This window comes from Stegodyphus dumicola, chromosome 3 (assembly GCF_044657685.1).
Source record: "Stegodyphus dumicola isolate Sdum_Otavi_A_Nest chromosome 3, ASM4465768v1".
Taxonomy (NCBI): domain Eukaryota; kingdom Metazoa; phylum Arthropoda; class Arachnida; order Araneae; family Eresidae; genus Stegodyphus; species Stegodyphus dumicola.
In genome coordinates, this window is record NC_140770.1 from 242,952,582 (window position 1) to 242,971,038 (window position 18,457).

The 18,457-nt window shown below is 32.3% G+C and overlaps 1 protein-coding gene across 8 annotated transcripts in view; it reads right to left on the minus strand.

Moving 5' to 3' along the window:
- The window catches only part of LOC118188061 (cilia- and flagella-associated protein 206), a 77,524-nt gene that overhangs the window by 27,476 nt on the left and 31,591 nt on the right, over nucleotides 1-18,457 (minus strand). For all 8 annotated transcript variants that reach the window (XM_085813976.1, XM_085813978.1, XM_085813975.1 and 5 more), the window contains 4 exons: nucleotides 17,829-17,944; nucleotides 12,369-12,488; nucleotides 11,537-11,641; nucleotides 10,582-10,719 (listed from right to left, as the gene is read on the minus strand). In XM_085813976.1, coding sequence (XP_085670102.1) covers nucleotides 10,582-10,719; nucleotides 11,537-11,641; nucleotides 12,369-12,488; nucleotides 17,829-17,944 — 479 coding nt within the window. The remainder of the gene's footprint in view (nucleotides 1-10,581; nucleotides 10,720-11,536; nucleotides 11,642-12,368; nucleotides 12,489-17,828; nucleotides 17,945-18,457) is intronic.

The window sequence follows — 18,457 nt, forward strand, 5'->3', positions numbered from 1 at the left end:
CGATGAAGGAAATGAACTTAAATGCGCTGTGTTGACTTCAAAAATTTTAGATTCTAGAGATACGGTTATTACTGAACTGAAAGCTGATCCTGAATTTGGAAATATCTATGCTTATTTGAAAGACCCCGAAAGCTTTGAGCATACAGATATCGATGCGATAAGAAATAGAGCAAAAAACTATGAAATAATAGATAATTTATTATTCTATACGAAAACAACAAACGAAAATCTTGAGTATAAGCCAGTCATCCCAGCCTCGCTTCGATTAAGCATTTTGAAGGAGTTGCACGAAGAAAAAACAGCGGGCCACCTAGGGGTCAGAAAGACTATAAAAAGGGTACGCGAGGCGGTATATTTCCCGCAATTATACAAAATAGTAACGGCGTATGTCAGGTCCTGCAATCAATGTCAGTTAATAAATGATATTAATTACAGCCCGGCCGGGTACTTAAATAGCATTCGCGCTACATTTCCGAATGAAATTTTAGGCATAGATCTCCTTGGTCCCTTCCCCCAGAGCGAGTTAAATAAAAATCGTTTTCTTTTAGTAATAGTAGATCATTTTTCAAAATGGATAGAAATTGTTCCACTTAAACGCGCGTCAGCCAAAACAGTCGCAGATGCATTCTTACACAGATACATTTTAAAATACGGTGCACCGATAAAAGTCATTAGCGATAACGGAAAACAATTCATTAGTCAAATATTTGAAAACATATGCAATGGACTTGGCATACGCCATATCAAAATGGTTCCGTATAGACCACAGGCTAACATAGCAGAAAGAGTTAATAAAAATATAGTAAAAATAATTCGCAGTTACGTGAGCACACATCACAAGCGCTGGGATGGCTACATAAATGAATTAGCTTATGCTTTAAGAACGGCACATCATGATACTACGGGAAAAACTCCAGCAGAATTATTCTTAGGCCGAAAATTAATTACGCCTTTAGATAAATTATTCTTTGTGCAACAAAGAGAGCAGGAGTTTAAACAAAAAGATGTGCAAAAGCTCATTGATCAGGCGCTTAAAACCTCGGATACGGCAAGAAATAGGCAGAAACTATATTACGATAGAAAACGCCGTGAAGCAGATTTTAAAGTTGGGGATAAAGTATTGAAGCGGAAATTTTCTTTATCAAGTGCCCCAGACAATTTTATGGCAAAGCTAGCTCCAAAGTTTGAAGGCCCCTATGTAATTCAGGAAATCAAAGGAGTAGTCTTATATCTTAAGAACGAGAGAGGGGAAATCTGTAAAGCAAGTCCCGACCAGGTGAAAAAATACTATAATCCAAATGATTTTGAAATCCTTAAAAGTTTCTTGCAGGACTCAAGTCTAAACGAAGTAGAAGAATCAGAGACTACAACAACTATTCCACCACCCAAGAAACAGAGAACTGAAGAGAGACCTAGCACTTCTACAACCCGGACGTCGGTATCAAAAAGAAAAAATAATTTTCAAACTCCAGCGTTTAAGAAAAACAAAAATACAGATGCACCGGGTAAAGAAACCGTGGTAAAGAGAAAAACACCACCTACAAAGGATAGCAGGAGAAATTACACATCAAGGAGAACGCGCACACGGCCACAGAGTCAGGTGCCAGCAAGGCCGCCGTTCCGGAAACTGAAACGCCAACAGGAGGCACAAAAATACGAGGAACAGAAGAAATTCAAGAAGGACTCCAGACCGGAGGACGTCAAGATCAGCCGTCCCAGGCAGAAACGCAAAGGCCAACAATCAGACGATTACTCCGTCAAGAGGCCAGCATGTAGAGGACGCAAAAGAAAAAGCAACGTGGACGACACTCGGAGATCAATAAGGAGAAGATTAACATCCATGAAACCTCTAACTTGGGATCAATTTTGCCAAAAACGGATGACGGAGTTTCAAGCATCGAAAACTCAAAGATAAGTTAAAACCTTCTATAATTTTTTTTTTCTCTCTTTTGTTCCGAAATGTTATGCATAAGTACGAAGTTCTATGTTTTGACGAAAGTCAATATGTCTCGGTTGAGACTTAGTTTTGTTTTACTTTATTTAGCTAAGGCAAAAGTATTATTTTCTTTAAGTGTAAAAGCTAAAAACAAGCATTTTCTGTTGGTCGGAAGACTAATTCTGTTATGTTAAAGCCAAAATTTGGCCGAAGATAAAAATAACTTCGTATTCTTGTACTAATAAGAATTTTAGTTTCAGTGCCGCCAGCTTGGCGAAGAATGAGTAAAGTAAAAATTTATTTTCTCTTATTCATTTTATGGTAAATTGTAAAAAGCATATGTATTAAATTTTGTAAATGTACGTAAATACTTAAATATTATGTAAAAGTAGAATTTAGGCTAGAAGCATAAAATTGTAGATGCTAAAAGTGAATGCTTAAAAGCAATGAAGTCAAAATTTAAGTATTAAACTGTAAAGTCATGCTTTAGAGCGAAAGCCTGCATGTTTAAAGATGAATGAGGGGGAAGTTAGAATGAATGTGTTTTGTAGGGTTCTCCACCTACATTTGAATTTTTAAGACTATTAAAGTAGCTCATTGAGTTGTAGAATGTCGAGTAAGGTGTGTCTATTTGGTCGTTGAATTCTAACAAATCATGGTGGTTAGGGGAAGTGTTGTAAGACTAAAACACGAATATTCCCGTTTGACACCACACACGGTGGAGAGCCAGGGTAAAGTTAAATTAATGCTTGAAAAATTGAATGAATGTGAAGTAAGCAATAACTAAGAAAAACGAATCGTTTAAAAACAAAAATTTATTGTGTCAAGAAAGTGTAAATTATAAAGTATGTAGAAAAATACTGATACTTATTCCTTCCAGATGCTGGAAGGAAAGACCAAGATTGATTGATGAAGTCCAGGAAAAGTTGCTGTAAGGAGAAACCTTTGTAACGATCAACAGAATTTTAGTATACAAATGGTTACATAAGATATTTTTTTTTTTTTTTTTGTGTAAACGAGGTTCTCGCCAATTAATTCAGAATTAGAGAAACTTACAACAGGTCGTTTGTAGGACCTGCTTCCAAGTTTTCCAAATTCTGGCAGCGGCAAATGTAGGGTTTATATTTATTTTAACTAACATTTATTTTAAGTTTAAACTATCTTTCCTGTCAAGCCTTACTTTCCCCTGGAACTGCCAATGCCAGAATATGTAAATTTTAGTAGAACGCGCAAGCATTCAAATTATCAGCGGAAGTATTCTGATTTAAATAGAAGGAAACGAGTTCGGTGTGTGATATTCTTACTTAGCGAGCGCGGAGGTAGTTAGCGAGAATTGAAGAACCCCGCGTTGCGGCCTATGTGCTTGGCGGGAAGTAGTGTTAATCGTTCCAGTGAGCTTCAAGTCCGCTGAATTAGCAGCGGTATTGTAAAACGCGGTGAGTTAGTTATTTTAGAGAATCTCGTAGTTAGAACCTTGTCTTTAGTTTCTTTTCAGGTTATTATTTTTATTTGACTGCCGAGTTGGCACCGTCTGTAAGCGTCAAGAGGACGCAATTGTAATTTATTACTTTGAATAAAAAGGGACTTAAACCCTTCACAAGGCTCTGTCTTTTATACAAGTTTTCACAGTCACCTCTTGGTTGCGTGCAAGTTGGAGGCGCGCAACGTTATAAGTGTTTGGAAGAAGCACTGTAGTGTAAGTAACAGCAAAATAGTATAAAATCAAACAAAATGTAGAATAAAAATCTAAGAAACCCTATACTTCCAAATATTAGTTAATCCCTGTATAAGCAGAGAGTGCTTTTTTCTTCAAAATTCAGAGTCTGTATATAATCCAAAATATTTTTTTAAAAAAAATCTTGCAGCATTTAAACATGTTGACATGCGGGTGAAAATGTTGCCAAGCGGATAAAATAATGGGAATTTTTTCCAGTCAAATCGGTGTACAGTAAAACGGCAACGACTATTGTTTTAACTCTAATAATCCTATCTTAAGTTAGCGCGATTATTTCATTCATTTGTTGTTTTGTATGTGATCTGTGGTGTCTGTGTTCGTCTTATTTTCTGTACCTTTTTTTGGTCTGAAAGATAAGCGGGAGGAGAAATTTTTGTACGGGAAATTTCAAATTACAGATGATTGCTTTGGCTGAAAATTCTCACAGTACTGCTGTTCGGCATTTCTTCCTAAATGAAAAACAAGTTCGAAAATGGGGAAAGCCAAGCGCAAATTTTGCCAATAGATTTTTTTGCTTTGGCAATTACACAACAAAACAGCATTATAAACAATTTCAAAAACAAACAACTTACTTTCATAAAAGAAATAACTCAATTCATTTGAAACTATTTTTTTTCATAAATTTAAGAAACAACTCAAATTATTTGAAATTATTTTTTTTTCATAAGTTTAAGACACATAAACTAAAGAAAAAAATATGTGATATTTAGGGATTTACTCGTATCACTTAGCCCGACTAACAGAAAAATACTTCCCCCACTCCCAAAGATTAGCAGGTTGGTATATAAGCAAATGACTGGATTTAGCTTCAGAAAAAGTTCCCAAAATTCTCAGCTGATACACAAAACTATATGGTACTATTCAAAATCACACTGTGTTCCCTACTCTGTAAAAAACAATATAATTCCAGTCCATGCAGTTTAAATTTGTCTCAATTTTAAGCAGTTAAACGAACACAGTTTTATACCTCAGTATCATCTACCCTTAATCACATTTCTGTTAAAAATAATAATATTTTTAAAGTTTTTTTCTTTTGTTCATTTCATACGAGACAATTTAGTTTGAAAATGAAATATTAAAATTTTGTAAAATTATTACATAAAACATTAAAGCATTATTAAATAGTATTGAGAAAATTCCAAGAAAATTTTATGAGATCTCTTTGGGGAGTTATTTATTGAATATTATTTCAAAATATTAAATTTAAAATTATGAAATCATTTAAATGAATGATTTTTTACATATGTGTTTGTTTTTAAAATATTCTTAAATTGTGCAAAAAAAATGATTTAAATCTTGTTTAATTTATATTATTATGATTTATGCAAAACAAAAAGAAACATGTGAAATTTGATTGCAAGTCTGTCAATGAAATGTAAATTGGTAATTTTTAGTTATATTCTCAGGATTATTACTATAACAGAATGTAGTTTTAATGAATTTACTGGGGCAGGGACAAGTAACATATTTTTTTCAGATAATCTATAACCAGGTTTCTTTTTATAAAAAATTGAAAATGGCTAATTTCTGCATATAACATTTTTAAAACTATTATTATTTTTAACGCACATAGGAAAAATGAACTTTGGAATTTCTTTTTAAGTTATTTAAATCACATAAAGAACATGATATGAGTCTGCAACTGAAAAAAAAAAGAAAGAAAGAAAGAAAAATCTGATGTGGACAATACATGACTTACTTTTATGTTTTTAACATGTATTACATGCAGTTCAAGCAAGCCAACAGAATTCTGCATTATAATGATAAATTAAAAGAATACTCTTTATGGAATAACAATAAACTAATATTAAATATTGTTAGATATTTACAACAATAAATTGATATTAGATATTGTAAGATATATATTGTTAGACAAGTTACAGTTATAAACTGCTATTATAAAAATAGATTTTGTTAGTTGCTGAAAATTAATATTTCTTTTTTATTTGACATTTCTGAAACATGAATATTTTCATCATTTAAAATACTTCTGTAACTGAAAGTATATATCTATGACCAACGATTGCAAAACTAAAGGCAAAAATTGCTAACATAAATCCTTAACAGTGTTTAAGGAATTTTAAGCTGGTTTTGGTTTGGTTCAGTTGATTATGGCAAAGCACACACAGACGATCTGCCTAAAGTGAGGGGTGCCTTCGTGCAGGACTTTCTAAATTTTAAGCTGGGTAAGGGGGCATGATGAGCCAAAATATTATGACCATCTTCACATGAACTCGTCTGGATGATGCAGAGGGCACGTGATCTAAGTGAAAATGGTATTTAACTGCTGCTGGAGAAGGTAAGGAATCTGCTTCCCCTGCTTAGGCGACGATCAAAGATAATGATATTTATAAGCTACAAGTCATGCAAAATAAACTGCTACATACTTTCACAAATGCTCATTACCTTGTTTCCAACAAAACCTTACATAAGGATTGAAACGGTCTTAGAACATATTCATAGACTAAACTCAAATTTCTTCCAACAAGCAGTCAAATGCCCCCACTTAGAGAAACTTTTAACTAGAAAGGGTTATTTGATTACATCATATAACCAGAAGATAAAGAACAACGGCCGCTTGCAGCACACACTGCACGAGACGCAAACTTCCCTACCTAATGTAGGAAAGTACTGTAAATAATTGTAAATAGTGTACATAAACTTCATATTTATCCTTCGTATATCATTATTTAGTATTTATCTCATATGTATCCTGTATTCAAGTATAATATTGTATTATGTATAAATAAAATGTGTCTATTGAGATCTTGCAGGTCTTCCTGCAATTTCATCTTGTCAAGTCTTATTTCACTGTACAACAGTACAAACTCACAACTCAACTGCCCAGCACTGCTTCAACTTGTTGCGCGTTTTATGTTCTTAGGCTTGCGGCCTCTTGTTACCTCTCTTCTTCATCACCTCAATGCCTCAGCTTTCCACTTCAGAATTTTTAAAGTCATATGCCTTTTGGCAACTCCTCCTGAGCTGGAAACAGCGCGCTTAGCACGCTATCCCAGCAATAATTTGTTTGATTGATTGTAAGGAATAATTTTTGCCCTTACTTTTGAGTGTGATGGGAAAGGCTCCTGACCGAGGCAAATCTGATATAAAGCAGATTGTAATAGCTCGAAGACTCGGAACGATACTCTCAGAAACTGCATGACTGGTAGATTGTTCATGATCCACCGTCGTTAGTATTTATACAAAGCGAATAAATGACAATGAAACCAGCATTAGACGCCAAAGTTCACGCGTCATAAAAAAAAAAAAAAAAAGGAGACGTCGGAGACTGTCTTGCTCCGTACAGCAAAATTGGCACCTGGCTCTGCTGACAGCTCAATACAATGCAGGTCCAAGAGCAAGTGCTTTGGAACACACAGTTCAGTGGACATGTTGGATATGGAACTGCACAGTAGATGTCCCACTCATATACCGCTGTTGACCAAGCGTCTTGAAGTTCCCGAGACTGGACTCAAGAGACTGCGGATCAAGAGTGGACCATGGATAACTAGAACACAGTTGCCTGTTCGGATGAATCACGATTTCACATTCATCATGTCGATGATCGTATCAGGGTATGCCATATTTCCAAGCGAACAGTTGCCCCCCCCCAACATTGTACAGCAGGTCATACACAGGCTGGCTACCGCTAGCCTGTGTATGACCTGGGGGGGGGACGTTCTCATGAGAGGCTTTGGGACACTTAGTTGTGGTAGAACAGACCATGAAAGCTGTGGATTACCTGAACATAACTACGGATCAGTTGCACCATTACATAGCATCTGTCTTCCCACCTGGGAATAGAATCTTCCAGCAGGACAACACCCCCGTCACAAGGCTCGAATTGTGTAGGAGTGGTTCGAGAAGCATAAGGATGAATTCCAATTAATGTCCTAGCCACCTAAATCGCTGTATTTTAACCCGATAGAGCACTTTTGGGATGCCATGGAGTTGGCAGCTCAAAGCTCAAACACCACAAATGTTGGAAGATCTCGACTTTGCGTAACCGCTGCTTAGAAATTTGGTACAACCTGTCTCCAATCATCTACCAAGAGCTTGTGACATCCATGCCAAGGCGAATTTCAGTTGTTTTGCAGGCCAAAGTTTGCGCAACGCGTTATTAAGTAGGTGGTCATAATGTTTTGGCACTTCAATATATGTAATAAAAACAAACTTAGAAGTAATGACGAGCAGAAATCTTCATGGCATAGAAAAGTTGAACCATAATGAATAGAAAATTGGAGGCGAAGGCAGATTAAATCTTCATTTTATTATTACAGCAAACATGCTGTCGCCACAATCAAGTTGGCACATTAATTGTGCCTACTCCAAAAAGTATAAATAAATTTGCAGTAAGATAGAAGGAGCAGACAGATAACAGTCCAACTAAGCCAAAGCGTAGGACGCAAGTGCGTTATGTTCAGGGTGAAATCTTAATTCAGATTGAGTTAGTTTTGGTTCTCACTGCATTTTGATTGAATAGTTAATATTGCTATAAAATTACTATTGGCTGTTCGGGTTTTAGTTCTGTTTACATCATCAGAATAATGTAAGAGTCATATGACATGGATTAATCTAGAAATGACTTAGTGCAGAGAGAGGTTACTATTTTTAGAATTGAGAAGGGAAATTTACTTTAATCTTTTATATATTCTTCACTTGTCTTGTCACACACACACATATATATATAAGTTTTGTACTGCCTATTGCAATAAAAAAAGGAGGTGCACTAGCTATTATAGCAGCCCCATATACAAAATTTCAACGTTCTATGGTTAACCCTTTTAAAGTTATGGGAGATGCACACTACATACATATGTACGCAGCTATGTATGTTGCGGGGAAAAAAAAAAAAAAAAGAAGGGGGCAGTTTTTTATCTCTCGTTCTACTGGACCGATTGACGAAATTCAACTTGCATTTTCCATGTCTCGAAAGTGCGACTTAGGATATGTATTAGATTTATATATAGCATTGATCTAATATAGGTATTTTGACATAAAATCCGCATTTTTCTGAAATAACATGCTAATATTTTTCCATATTTCAATTCTAGGACTCAAATTACGCCAAACTACCAAGTTTTGCAAAAATCGCATAAGTAGTTTTTAAAAAACTAATAGTTCCTCAGTGTTAATTGAGTTTGGTATATTTTTAATAATCTCTTTTTTTTATTATTAAACTTATTTCACTCTTCCTTTCACATTTCGAAATTCAGGTTCATTCCAAATAAAATTCACCCATTTTTTACGATTTATTTTTAAAATATGTATTTTTAAATAATTTTTATACATTTTTCAAAAAAAATTTAATTACAATCTATAAAATTTTCACCATCATCTTAAAGTAGATGTATTTCTAAGCATACCTGCAAAAAATTACAGTGTTTTATTCAAAATTTTCGAAGATATACGTGAATTTATATATTGGCGCATTTTGAAATTTGGCACATTTGTTGAAAGCGATAAAACATCAAATGTGGTGTAGACACTTTGTTAAAATTATTTGAAAGTAGGAATGATGTGACTTTTTCCCGCTCTTGACGCTCATGCAAGGTAGGAACGAGGTGTCTTTTTCTCCGCTCTGCCATAATGGGAGGGAAAGGAAAATAGGTTGCCATATATTAAAAATTTCGCCAAGTGAATTATTCTTGGCTCAAACTGAAAAAAAATTGTGCCGAGATAAATTTTTGAATTTCTCCGTAAATTATTTGAAAGTAGGAATGATGTGACTTTTTCCCGCTTTTGACGCTCATGCAAGGTAGGAACGAGGTGTCTTTTTCTCCGCTCTGCCATAATGGGAGGGAAAGGAAAATAGGTTGCCATATATTAAAAAGTTCGCCAAGTGAATTATTCTTGGCTCAAACTGAAAAAAATTGCGCCAAGATAAATTTTTGAATTTCTCCGTAAATTTCGCACCCAATTTTACAAAGTTTAACATCCAGGCGTAATTTGAATCGTAGAATCGAAATATGGAAAAAAATAGTATGTTATTTCAGAAAAAGTCCGATTTTGTGTCAAAATACCTATGTTAGAATAATGCTGTATATAAATCTAATATATATCCTAAGTCGCGCTTTCGAGACATGAAAAACGCAATTTGAATTTTGTCAATCGGCTCAGTAGAACGGGAGATATCGGACTGTTCTTTTTTTTGGGGGGGAGGTGCAGTGTACATACAGATGTCACGAGAAAAACCCTTTTAAATCCATTTTATAATTCGTTTTGGAAAAAAGAGTCCTTTATTCTGTACATACAGAGAGAGGTCACGGAAAAAAAATCATTCAGTTGGATCAAAACTCCCTTGAAATATGACACCGGAAATTTGTCGCGATTACAGTACCTCTTTTACTTTGTACAAGAAAAGAAAATGCTAAATGTTTATAAACAGACCTCGGATAACAGATATTGACATATTTTCTTCTTTCATAAAAAATATTTAAAAAAACTGCCATTTTTCTCATGGACTATAAAATGAATATTTGGGATATGTTGGCATTTTTATATACTATTGTTAAGATCTTTATGTTTCGATTTTTGGTAGTTTATACATTTTCAGGAAAATATTTTAGCAAAATGCAGATTTTAACTTGCATAATCCATGAAAGAATATACATACTGAAAAGGTAATCTTTAGAAGACTTTCAAAGCTGACTGTTGTTATATACAAATACAGTTTTATAATGAAAAAACAAAAAACATTTAAAAAATTGGAAATGGCTGATTTTGGAGTTTACCTATTCAGTCTCAGTTTACTTCAACATTTCAGTGAAGAAAAGTGTTAGATTACATTATTTTAGCATTAATATATAAGCGAATATTCATATTTTCAAAAAAAAAAAGAATGCTAAAACATTTGAGGTATGTTATGCATAATAATGCTGTTAGATACGAGTAGAAAAATTACTCTTACTTGATATTCTAAAGTAATTTGTTCAAAGTTTTTAACGTCATCTGGATGTATGATGATAATTTCTTCATATTCTGTATGGTCATTGTTATCAGACAGAGGTACTTCTGATATTGTACTAACTTCATTCAATTTAGCAAGCTATTAATAAAATTCACCAGAATTAATAAATTTAATAATAAAGATTAAATTTTCAAATATTCATAATAAATATAAATTAGCAATCTCACAGTTACAATTAATAGTTCTATGATACTAAGTTAATGATATTATTTTATGACAGCCATTTAATTACATTTTATGTACAAATTACTTTATAAGAGCCATTAAAATTACATTTTGTATAATATCTTACACCCAGTACAAATGAACACAATTTAGGCCAGTTTTTATTAGTTTGTAAACAACAACATTTGGTCTTGAAAGAATAAAAGATTAAATCATGTTATTTTCTTGTTACAAAAATACGAGTATATTTATTAAGAACCCATACCATTCCTCATTTTTTATTTGGCTATAAACTCAGAAGAAGTTATGCAGAAATTTAGCTTTTATTGGGGACAAGTATATTGTTAAGGATGCACATGAGTAACATGAGTATTCTATCTTTTTTTGACACCTCATACAAATTAAAATATTGACAATTAAAGTTTTCATAGGAAAAGAATTAAAAACCGTTTTTTTAACTAAAAATAGCAACAGAAATAAAACATAATAAGAGAGTGTTAGTAAAATAATTTTTATATCACTTATTGCAGAAGTTCTACGTAGGAGAAAACAGATTCCCGCATAATTTTATATTTAAAATGAATTAACATTATAGATTGAGTCCAAGGATCTTTTTTTGGAGATACAACAAATACCTTTATGCGTAACAACATTGAAATATTTGCTCACAGTTAAATACTTTCCAATTAGCTGAAACACAGTTTTAAAAAAAAAGTATCAGTTTATTTACCTCTGAAAATTTTTTCAGTTCTTGAAATAAGCTGATGTGAAAATCTAGCAAATGACCTTCTAGCTGTATGCTTTTCCATGTTTCAGCCAGATTTTTATAAGATGGCTAAAAAGAAGATGACATGTTATTTGTTTTTCTTTTAATAATAGTACTGTTGTTTTAACATCTCTATGCATCAAGAATTCTTTTTTTTTTTTTTTTTTTTTTTTTTTTTTTTTTTTTTTTTTTTTAATTTAGTTATATTTCTGAATTACATCTAGAACTTTTCACAGTCTGAAGCAAAAAATATGATTTTTTTTTTCAAACTGTATATGAAGTGTTATTTAATATTTCAGTTAAGGAACATTTAAACCCACATTTGCATTTTATTTTATTATGTCTCTTATTTAAGACATCTTTTTTTTTTAGTTATTCAAAATTAATTTTCATAAATTTTTAAGGAACATTTAAACCCACATTTGCATTTTATTTTATTATGCCTCTTATTTAAGACATCTTTTTTTTTTTAGTTATTCAAAATTAATTTTCACCTTGATGATTTTGTGCAAAATTAAACCCTAACTGTATATATAGTAGGTTTTAAGTTATAGATGTGATCATTTTTACACCTAAAATGTATTTTATTCAAAAAGAATATTTAATTACATACCAAGCAGTATTTCTAAAAGTCTTATAAAAAGAGAATACTGCAGAAAACATCTTGCATACATGAGTAGGGCAACTTACTTAGAAATCTTATAAGAAAAACTACAGAAGCTATATATATTTTAATGTGAAGTTTTTATCTAGACTAAGTTCATAAATAATAGAACAAAAAATTATACATACTTACATATACTTTGTCAGCTGTAGTGAATGGACCAGTTTTTAACCTACTATTCAGTTCTTTAATTTGTATAGCGAAGGTATAATCAAGCTTGTAAGTCTGTATAGCTATTTCTTCAATATCTTTCTAAAATACAAATAATAATAATAATAATAATAATAATAATAATAATAATTCATTTTTTTCTCTCAGCTAGCAACTTTCAGCATCAGCAATGAACATATTTGATACAGTATGAATGTAATTTAAATTATATTTATGTATTTTATCAGATATTTGCATTTGACCACAACATCAACAAAAACTTAATTATGATATGTATAATAATCTAATTAACTACATTATATAAATATAAGAGGAGATACTGAAAAAGTACTTTTTGACAATATTGAATTATGTCAATTAAACATGCAGTAGTCCTATGTAATGCAGTCCTATAAGTTGTGGAATTTTTTTCAAGGGAGTATTGTTTTTGATTTAATGCAAAATCATAACCTAACATTATTTTTAGAAGCAAAATTTAAAAGAAAAAAAAAAAAATCTGGTTTAGAAGTAATTTATAGGTATAAATAAAAAATATTAATTTTTCTAGTATGATTATTTGGGATTCTAGGCCACATTTATGAAATGCTTTAAATAAGAATTATTTATAATACTGTATACGTTCGTATAATGTCTGCGCTCATGTAATGTCCACACCCCAACTTTACAGACAAAATTTATGTAAATAAAAATGATCCACACCCCAAAAACTACAGAATTTCCTACTTTAAAATATATTTTTTTTTAACACCACCTTTTCCCCTTCAGTAATATTAGTCAATAAACAACTTTAAAGAAAAAATATCCATTTGTTTTGGCTTTGGTTGGCGCCAGGATGGAAAGCAGAGACTTTCCTTGCATTCTGGTGCAGCAGTTATTCAGTCATAACGTCGGCGCCAACAATTCACTCAGAGAAGCGATAATAAATGAAGGCAGCCCAAACAGGGTTTCACCACATTGGCTTCCAGAAAATACTGTTTTGTAATGAAATTACTTTCTCCTCCTTCCACCTTGGAGCATTCGCATATTTCAAGCTCTTTTAATTCATAGTATCGTTTGGAATTCGTAGTAGTTAGCATATAGCGTGCTTGAAATGGGAAAATACAGTAGCTTTTAAACTGAAATTCATAGAATTTATGCAGGAAAATGGGAAAAGAGTGGCAGCAAGAATATATAAGGTGGACAAAAAGTGTGTGTGCAATTGGTGCAAACAGCATGATCAACTGGCGGCAACGAACAAAACAAGACGTGCGTTTCGTGGTTCAAAATGTAAGTTTCCGAACTTAGTAAAAAAAAAGCAGTTGTGTGTGTTCAGGATCTGCTTTTGAGCTTGCTCAAGAGTACGCAGTAACACGGGAAATGTGCCAAATAAGAGCGCTTGCTGCAGAACAAGAAGAAGACATTCCTACATCCCAGTTCAAGGCGAATGAGGCTGGTTTTAGTGAATGATGAAACGAAATGGATTTTCGTTTCGCCAGCATGCGGCAATATGTCGAAAAATGTCCAGTATGAAGATAATTTGATATTCTTTCATCGCTTCACTATCGCGAAGAGCAAAGCGAATCATTATTAAGCTTCACAAATTGTGAATGCTGATCAGAAACCAATTTATATTGATGCTCCAGACAATTACACAGTAAATGAACGGGTTGCAAGATATGTACCAATACGCGATATGAAAAACAAAGAGCAACTGTTACGTTAGCAGTTACTGCGGATAGCAAAAAAACTTCTACCGTACATGGTCTTTAAGCGAAAAACAATGCCGAAAAAAAAACTGCCAACAAGAATTGTGGTACGAGTTCAAGAAAAGAGGTGATTGGATGACGCTTTTGTTCAGGACTGGCTATAGAATGTGTGGTATAAATGACCTGGAGCTCTGTTTCAGCTATCTTCTCTTCTCGTGTTGAACAGCTTCAAAGGGCATCTCACAGACGCAATGAAACAAAATCTTGAAACCTCAAGAATAGATCTTGCTGTGATTTTAACTTCCATTCAGCCACTTGATTTTGTATAAACAAGCCATTTAAAATGGCATTCAAACGGAGCTATAGACGGGATGGGGGGGGGGACCATGGAAGCTGGACGTCTAAGAATGGCATTCATCTCGGAAGTGTGTGCGTGGAAAAGCATATCCGACAATGTGATTGTGAAAAGTTTTAAAGTAACTGATATATCAAATGTTTTGGATGGAACAGTTGATCTCCTTTGGAAAGATAACGTGAATGAGAAAAACGAGAAAGATGATGTGAAGAAAATGAGGAAGATGTGAGAAAAGAAAGGGATGATAACTAATACGTGAAAAAAGGAAAAAAAGTACTGGTACTACGTGTATGTTGAAAATTGTTCATGATAAGTTTTTAAAAACTGCTTAGAATTTAATATTTAATGTGTACGCACTGTGTTTGTGTTAACAATTAGTGTGTGCTGATGCAATTGGAAATTATTTGCAAGGACGATGGTGAGGTAAAAAAATTTTTACTGATTAAATTTATTTGCACTCATGTACTGAGTATTGTTTACAATGCCTTTATTTTTCTTTTTTGCGGTAGCTTGAATTTAGAAATAATACCACTCACCGATTCTCCAGTATGTGGCTGCCACTACAGTGTCTGCACTGACATCTTATGTGTTTTTATGCTGCAGAAAGATTTTACATTCGCACACGCAGACATAATTGTGATTTTTAATTTTATTGGTGGTGGCACATTATCACTTTTTTCTGTATCACTTTTGCTGTCAGTTTCTGCAGTTCTTTTAACATTTTCATTGTCAGTTTTTATATGTGTCATCTTGATACTGTTATAAACTCACACAACATATCCTAAAAATGATCTCATAAATTCCCTTATTGATGCCTGAAGCTTCTTCTGCATAAAAAACACATTTTCGAAACCAGTTTAGACTCATTTTTAGAGATTAACCCCTTGCATTGAGTATAATATGCATGGCCTCTAGCAGAGATATCAACTTACTTATCCCCTTCGAAGTTCTTGCATATTCACAAAATTTAATTTCATTTACTGAATAAGCTTCAGTAATGAGATTTGAAAGCTTTTATAATATCCTTAAATTAAAGGTTAAATGTTAGAAGTTGTATTTATAGGAATAGACTCTAATGCTTTTCAGAAAGAGATCAGAGTTAAGTGTGCTGCACTGTTATCTAATTGGTAAAGCTATTTTTCCCCCTTTTTCATTTTGCTGTCCCTATTAAAAAGACATTCAATAAAAATACTATTTGTCTTCCATGCGTTCTTGTTCTTTATTGTAAAGTTAGAAGTAAATCCTTGACTCCTTTCAAACATTGTGGTTTTCTGCTTTTATCAATAACAAGCACTGTCTTCTTAATTGTTGGGGGTCATATTGTGCATTAATAACACAGTAACTTATTCCTTCAATTTCATAAACCAACTGCTATTTCACTTTTAAATATTAATGTGTATTCTAAAAAGTACTGCAATGTAGTCCTGCTTTGTCTGTGTTATAAAATTTCATGTAGCTGCATTCATTTAGCAGCCCAAGTATCCAGAGAATTCTAGAAGAAACCATTCTAGAAGCAATTTTAACGTCTCTTGAATTTCTGTTTTTTTTTTTTTTTTCCCCCACTTCCTTGAGACATTTGCTTTTATTATTATTATTGATTCTTCATTAATTATGATTCCTCTTTTAAGCGAACTGCACAATGCTCTTTGGGAAATTCTCAGTTTAAATGTAGCTTTTCTCTTGCTCAATTACCAAGAACATTGAAATTGTTTTAAAATTGATTCCTTCTACTCAGCCTTAAATCTTTTTGCTTGGCTTTTCATCATGTAACAAGTTAAGAACACAAAAAGACTATTAATGTCTGTTAATGCTTAGAAGCATTTCATGAACGTTTTTATAACTCTGTGTGAAAATAATGTGTCTGCCTCAAAGGGAAGATTTTGAATGTGAAAACCTTTAAAAGATAGAACACAGAAATTGCATTTCCACTTCGTATCAGCTGGCACTGGAGAAAAAAACCCTCACTCATTTACAGCATTTCTAGAGAACTGTTTTTGTTAACCTTAAGTATAAGGAAATTCTGCCCCTCTGAAGTATGATATGGACAAAGAACTCGGAAAACAGTGTCTCACAGTGAAAAATCCGTCTTCTTGCCCGCTGGCTGAATTGCTTCTTTGTGCATAGAAACTCTAATTTTAATTGTAAAAATTATTTTTTTAACTGCATTTGGCGTTTTATGTTTTTCTGTATTGTACAATTTTTAATGAAGATATTTAGATTTTTTATGTATTTTTGCCTTGCTGCAAAGTGAGAACTGAATTAATTGAATAAGAAATATCTCTAATGAAATTCGAGGAAATAATTTTAAATGAAATGCAGCAAGGGAAAAAAATTGTATAATTTTAACAGGCCATACAAGGAAGTCATGTGGTGTACACATCAGATTTTTTTAATAATATAACAAACAGCTTACGTGTCAGTTCCATATTCTTCGGCAAACTTTATAGTTGATTCGCCATATAAAAATATTTCAATTAATGTAAGTTTTTGTTTGAATGTTAAAACAACTTTCTTGTGCTTAGTATGTTCTTCATTCATTTTAGTGCTAAAATTTTTTAATCATTTTTAAAAGGACAAAAAGAAAATATGCACGAAAACATATACAAAACAACAGAAAAATAAAAAATCTAGTGATCAACTGAAAAGATGCATTCAACTATGCAAAACAAATTGTATGAGGGGATCATTGGGATTAAACTAAAAGACGCAGTGCAATGGTTTTTAGGAGTATGCTCGGATTGTGCGTTTGTTTTTTACATGTGCGTTTGTTTTTTACAAACTCCCATGCACAGCGTCGAGTGTCTACCACCATACAAGGATAGTGTATATGTATTGTGCTCAGCAAGGTCGGCCAATATGTGGAAGATTCGTTACAGAACCCACTCCTTCAAAAGTTGAATTAATTTTCGAATCAATAATTACCATTTTGATGATTACAGAAAAAAAAAATTAAAAACAAACAGAATTTTATTTTCAAAATTTCAGATTAAAATACTGAATTAAAATTCTCAATATACAATTCCATAATTTTCACTTCTTGAAATTTACCATGATAAATATTTGAAAATGCAGTACACTTACCATCTGTTAAAAAAACTGAACTACTAAAAAAAAAAAAAAAGGATTTTTTTTTTTTTTGGTTGTTGTTGTTGACAAACCCTAGTTTGAATCTTGGTTTGCTTTATAAAAATTACCAGCACTATACATGTGTTTTCATTAAAATTTAATGTTTTACGAAACTAATTCTTATATTTAATAGTTTTAAACAAAAGTTTTCAGTTTTAATTCATATACACTAGCATTTATACGTCTGAAAATTTTAGTTAACATAAATAGTATTCCTTCATTTTAATTATATGAAAATATTTTTCATTGACTTACTTTTAAGATTTTAAGAAATTCAAAGTAATTTACAGCATTTATTAAGAGACGTTTCTCATGATGAAACTGAATATCTGAGTTTGGAAAATCCTTTATTACTTTCTCTTTCAAAAGACCTAAAAAAAGGAGGGGGTGGGACAAGAATTTCACAAATTACACACGAATAAGCAAATAAAAAGAGTAAAGATTCAATTCATAATAAAGATGTTTATAATTTATATTTTTAAAGTATAGTTTTATTTATGCTGCATTTGAAGCAAATACACTACTTTTTGATAGACACACGTTTTAGAAAGCATAAATAAATTTTATCACTGAAATGTGTAAAATAAAATATATTACTGATAAATTAAATTGAGTTAAAAATAGAACAATTTAAATGCTTACCGAAATGGTACACTATTGATAGATAACATTCTTATGCATGCTGTATATTTATTCACTTTTAGTAGATACATATAATAAAGAATAAAAATTTCAAATATAAGCCTTCAAGAATAATTTATTTTTTTAGTTATATGGCAGACCTGCCTGTTCACTGGTATAGTCAATGATTACAAAAACATAACTTCTTCATCAGCAACAATATTCATGAGCGGCAGTTATAGCAATCCAACTCATTACGGAGG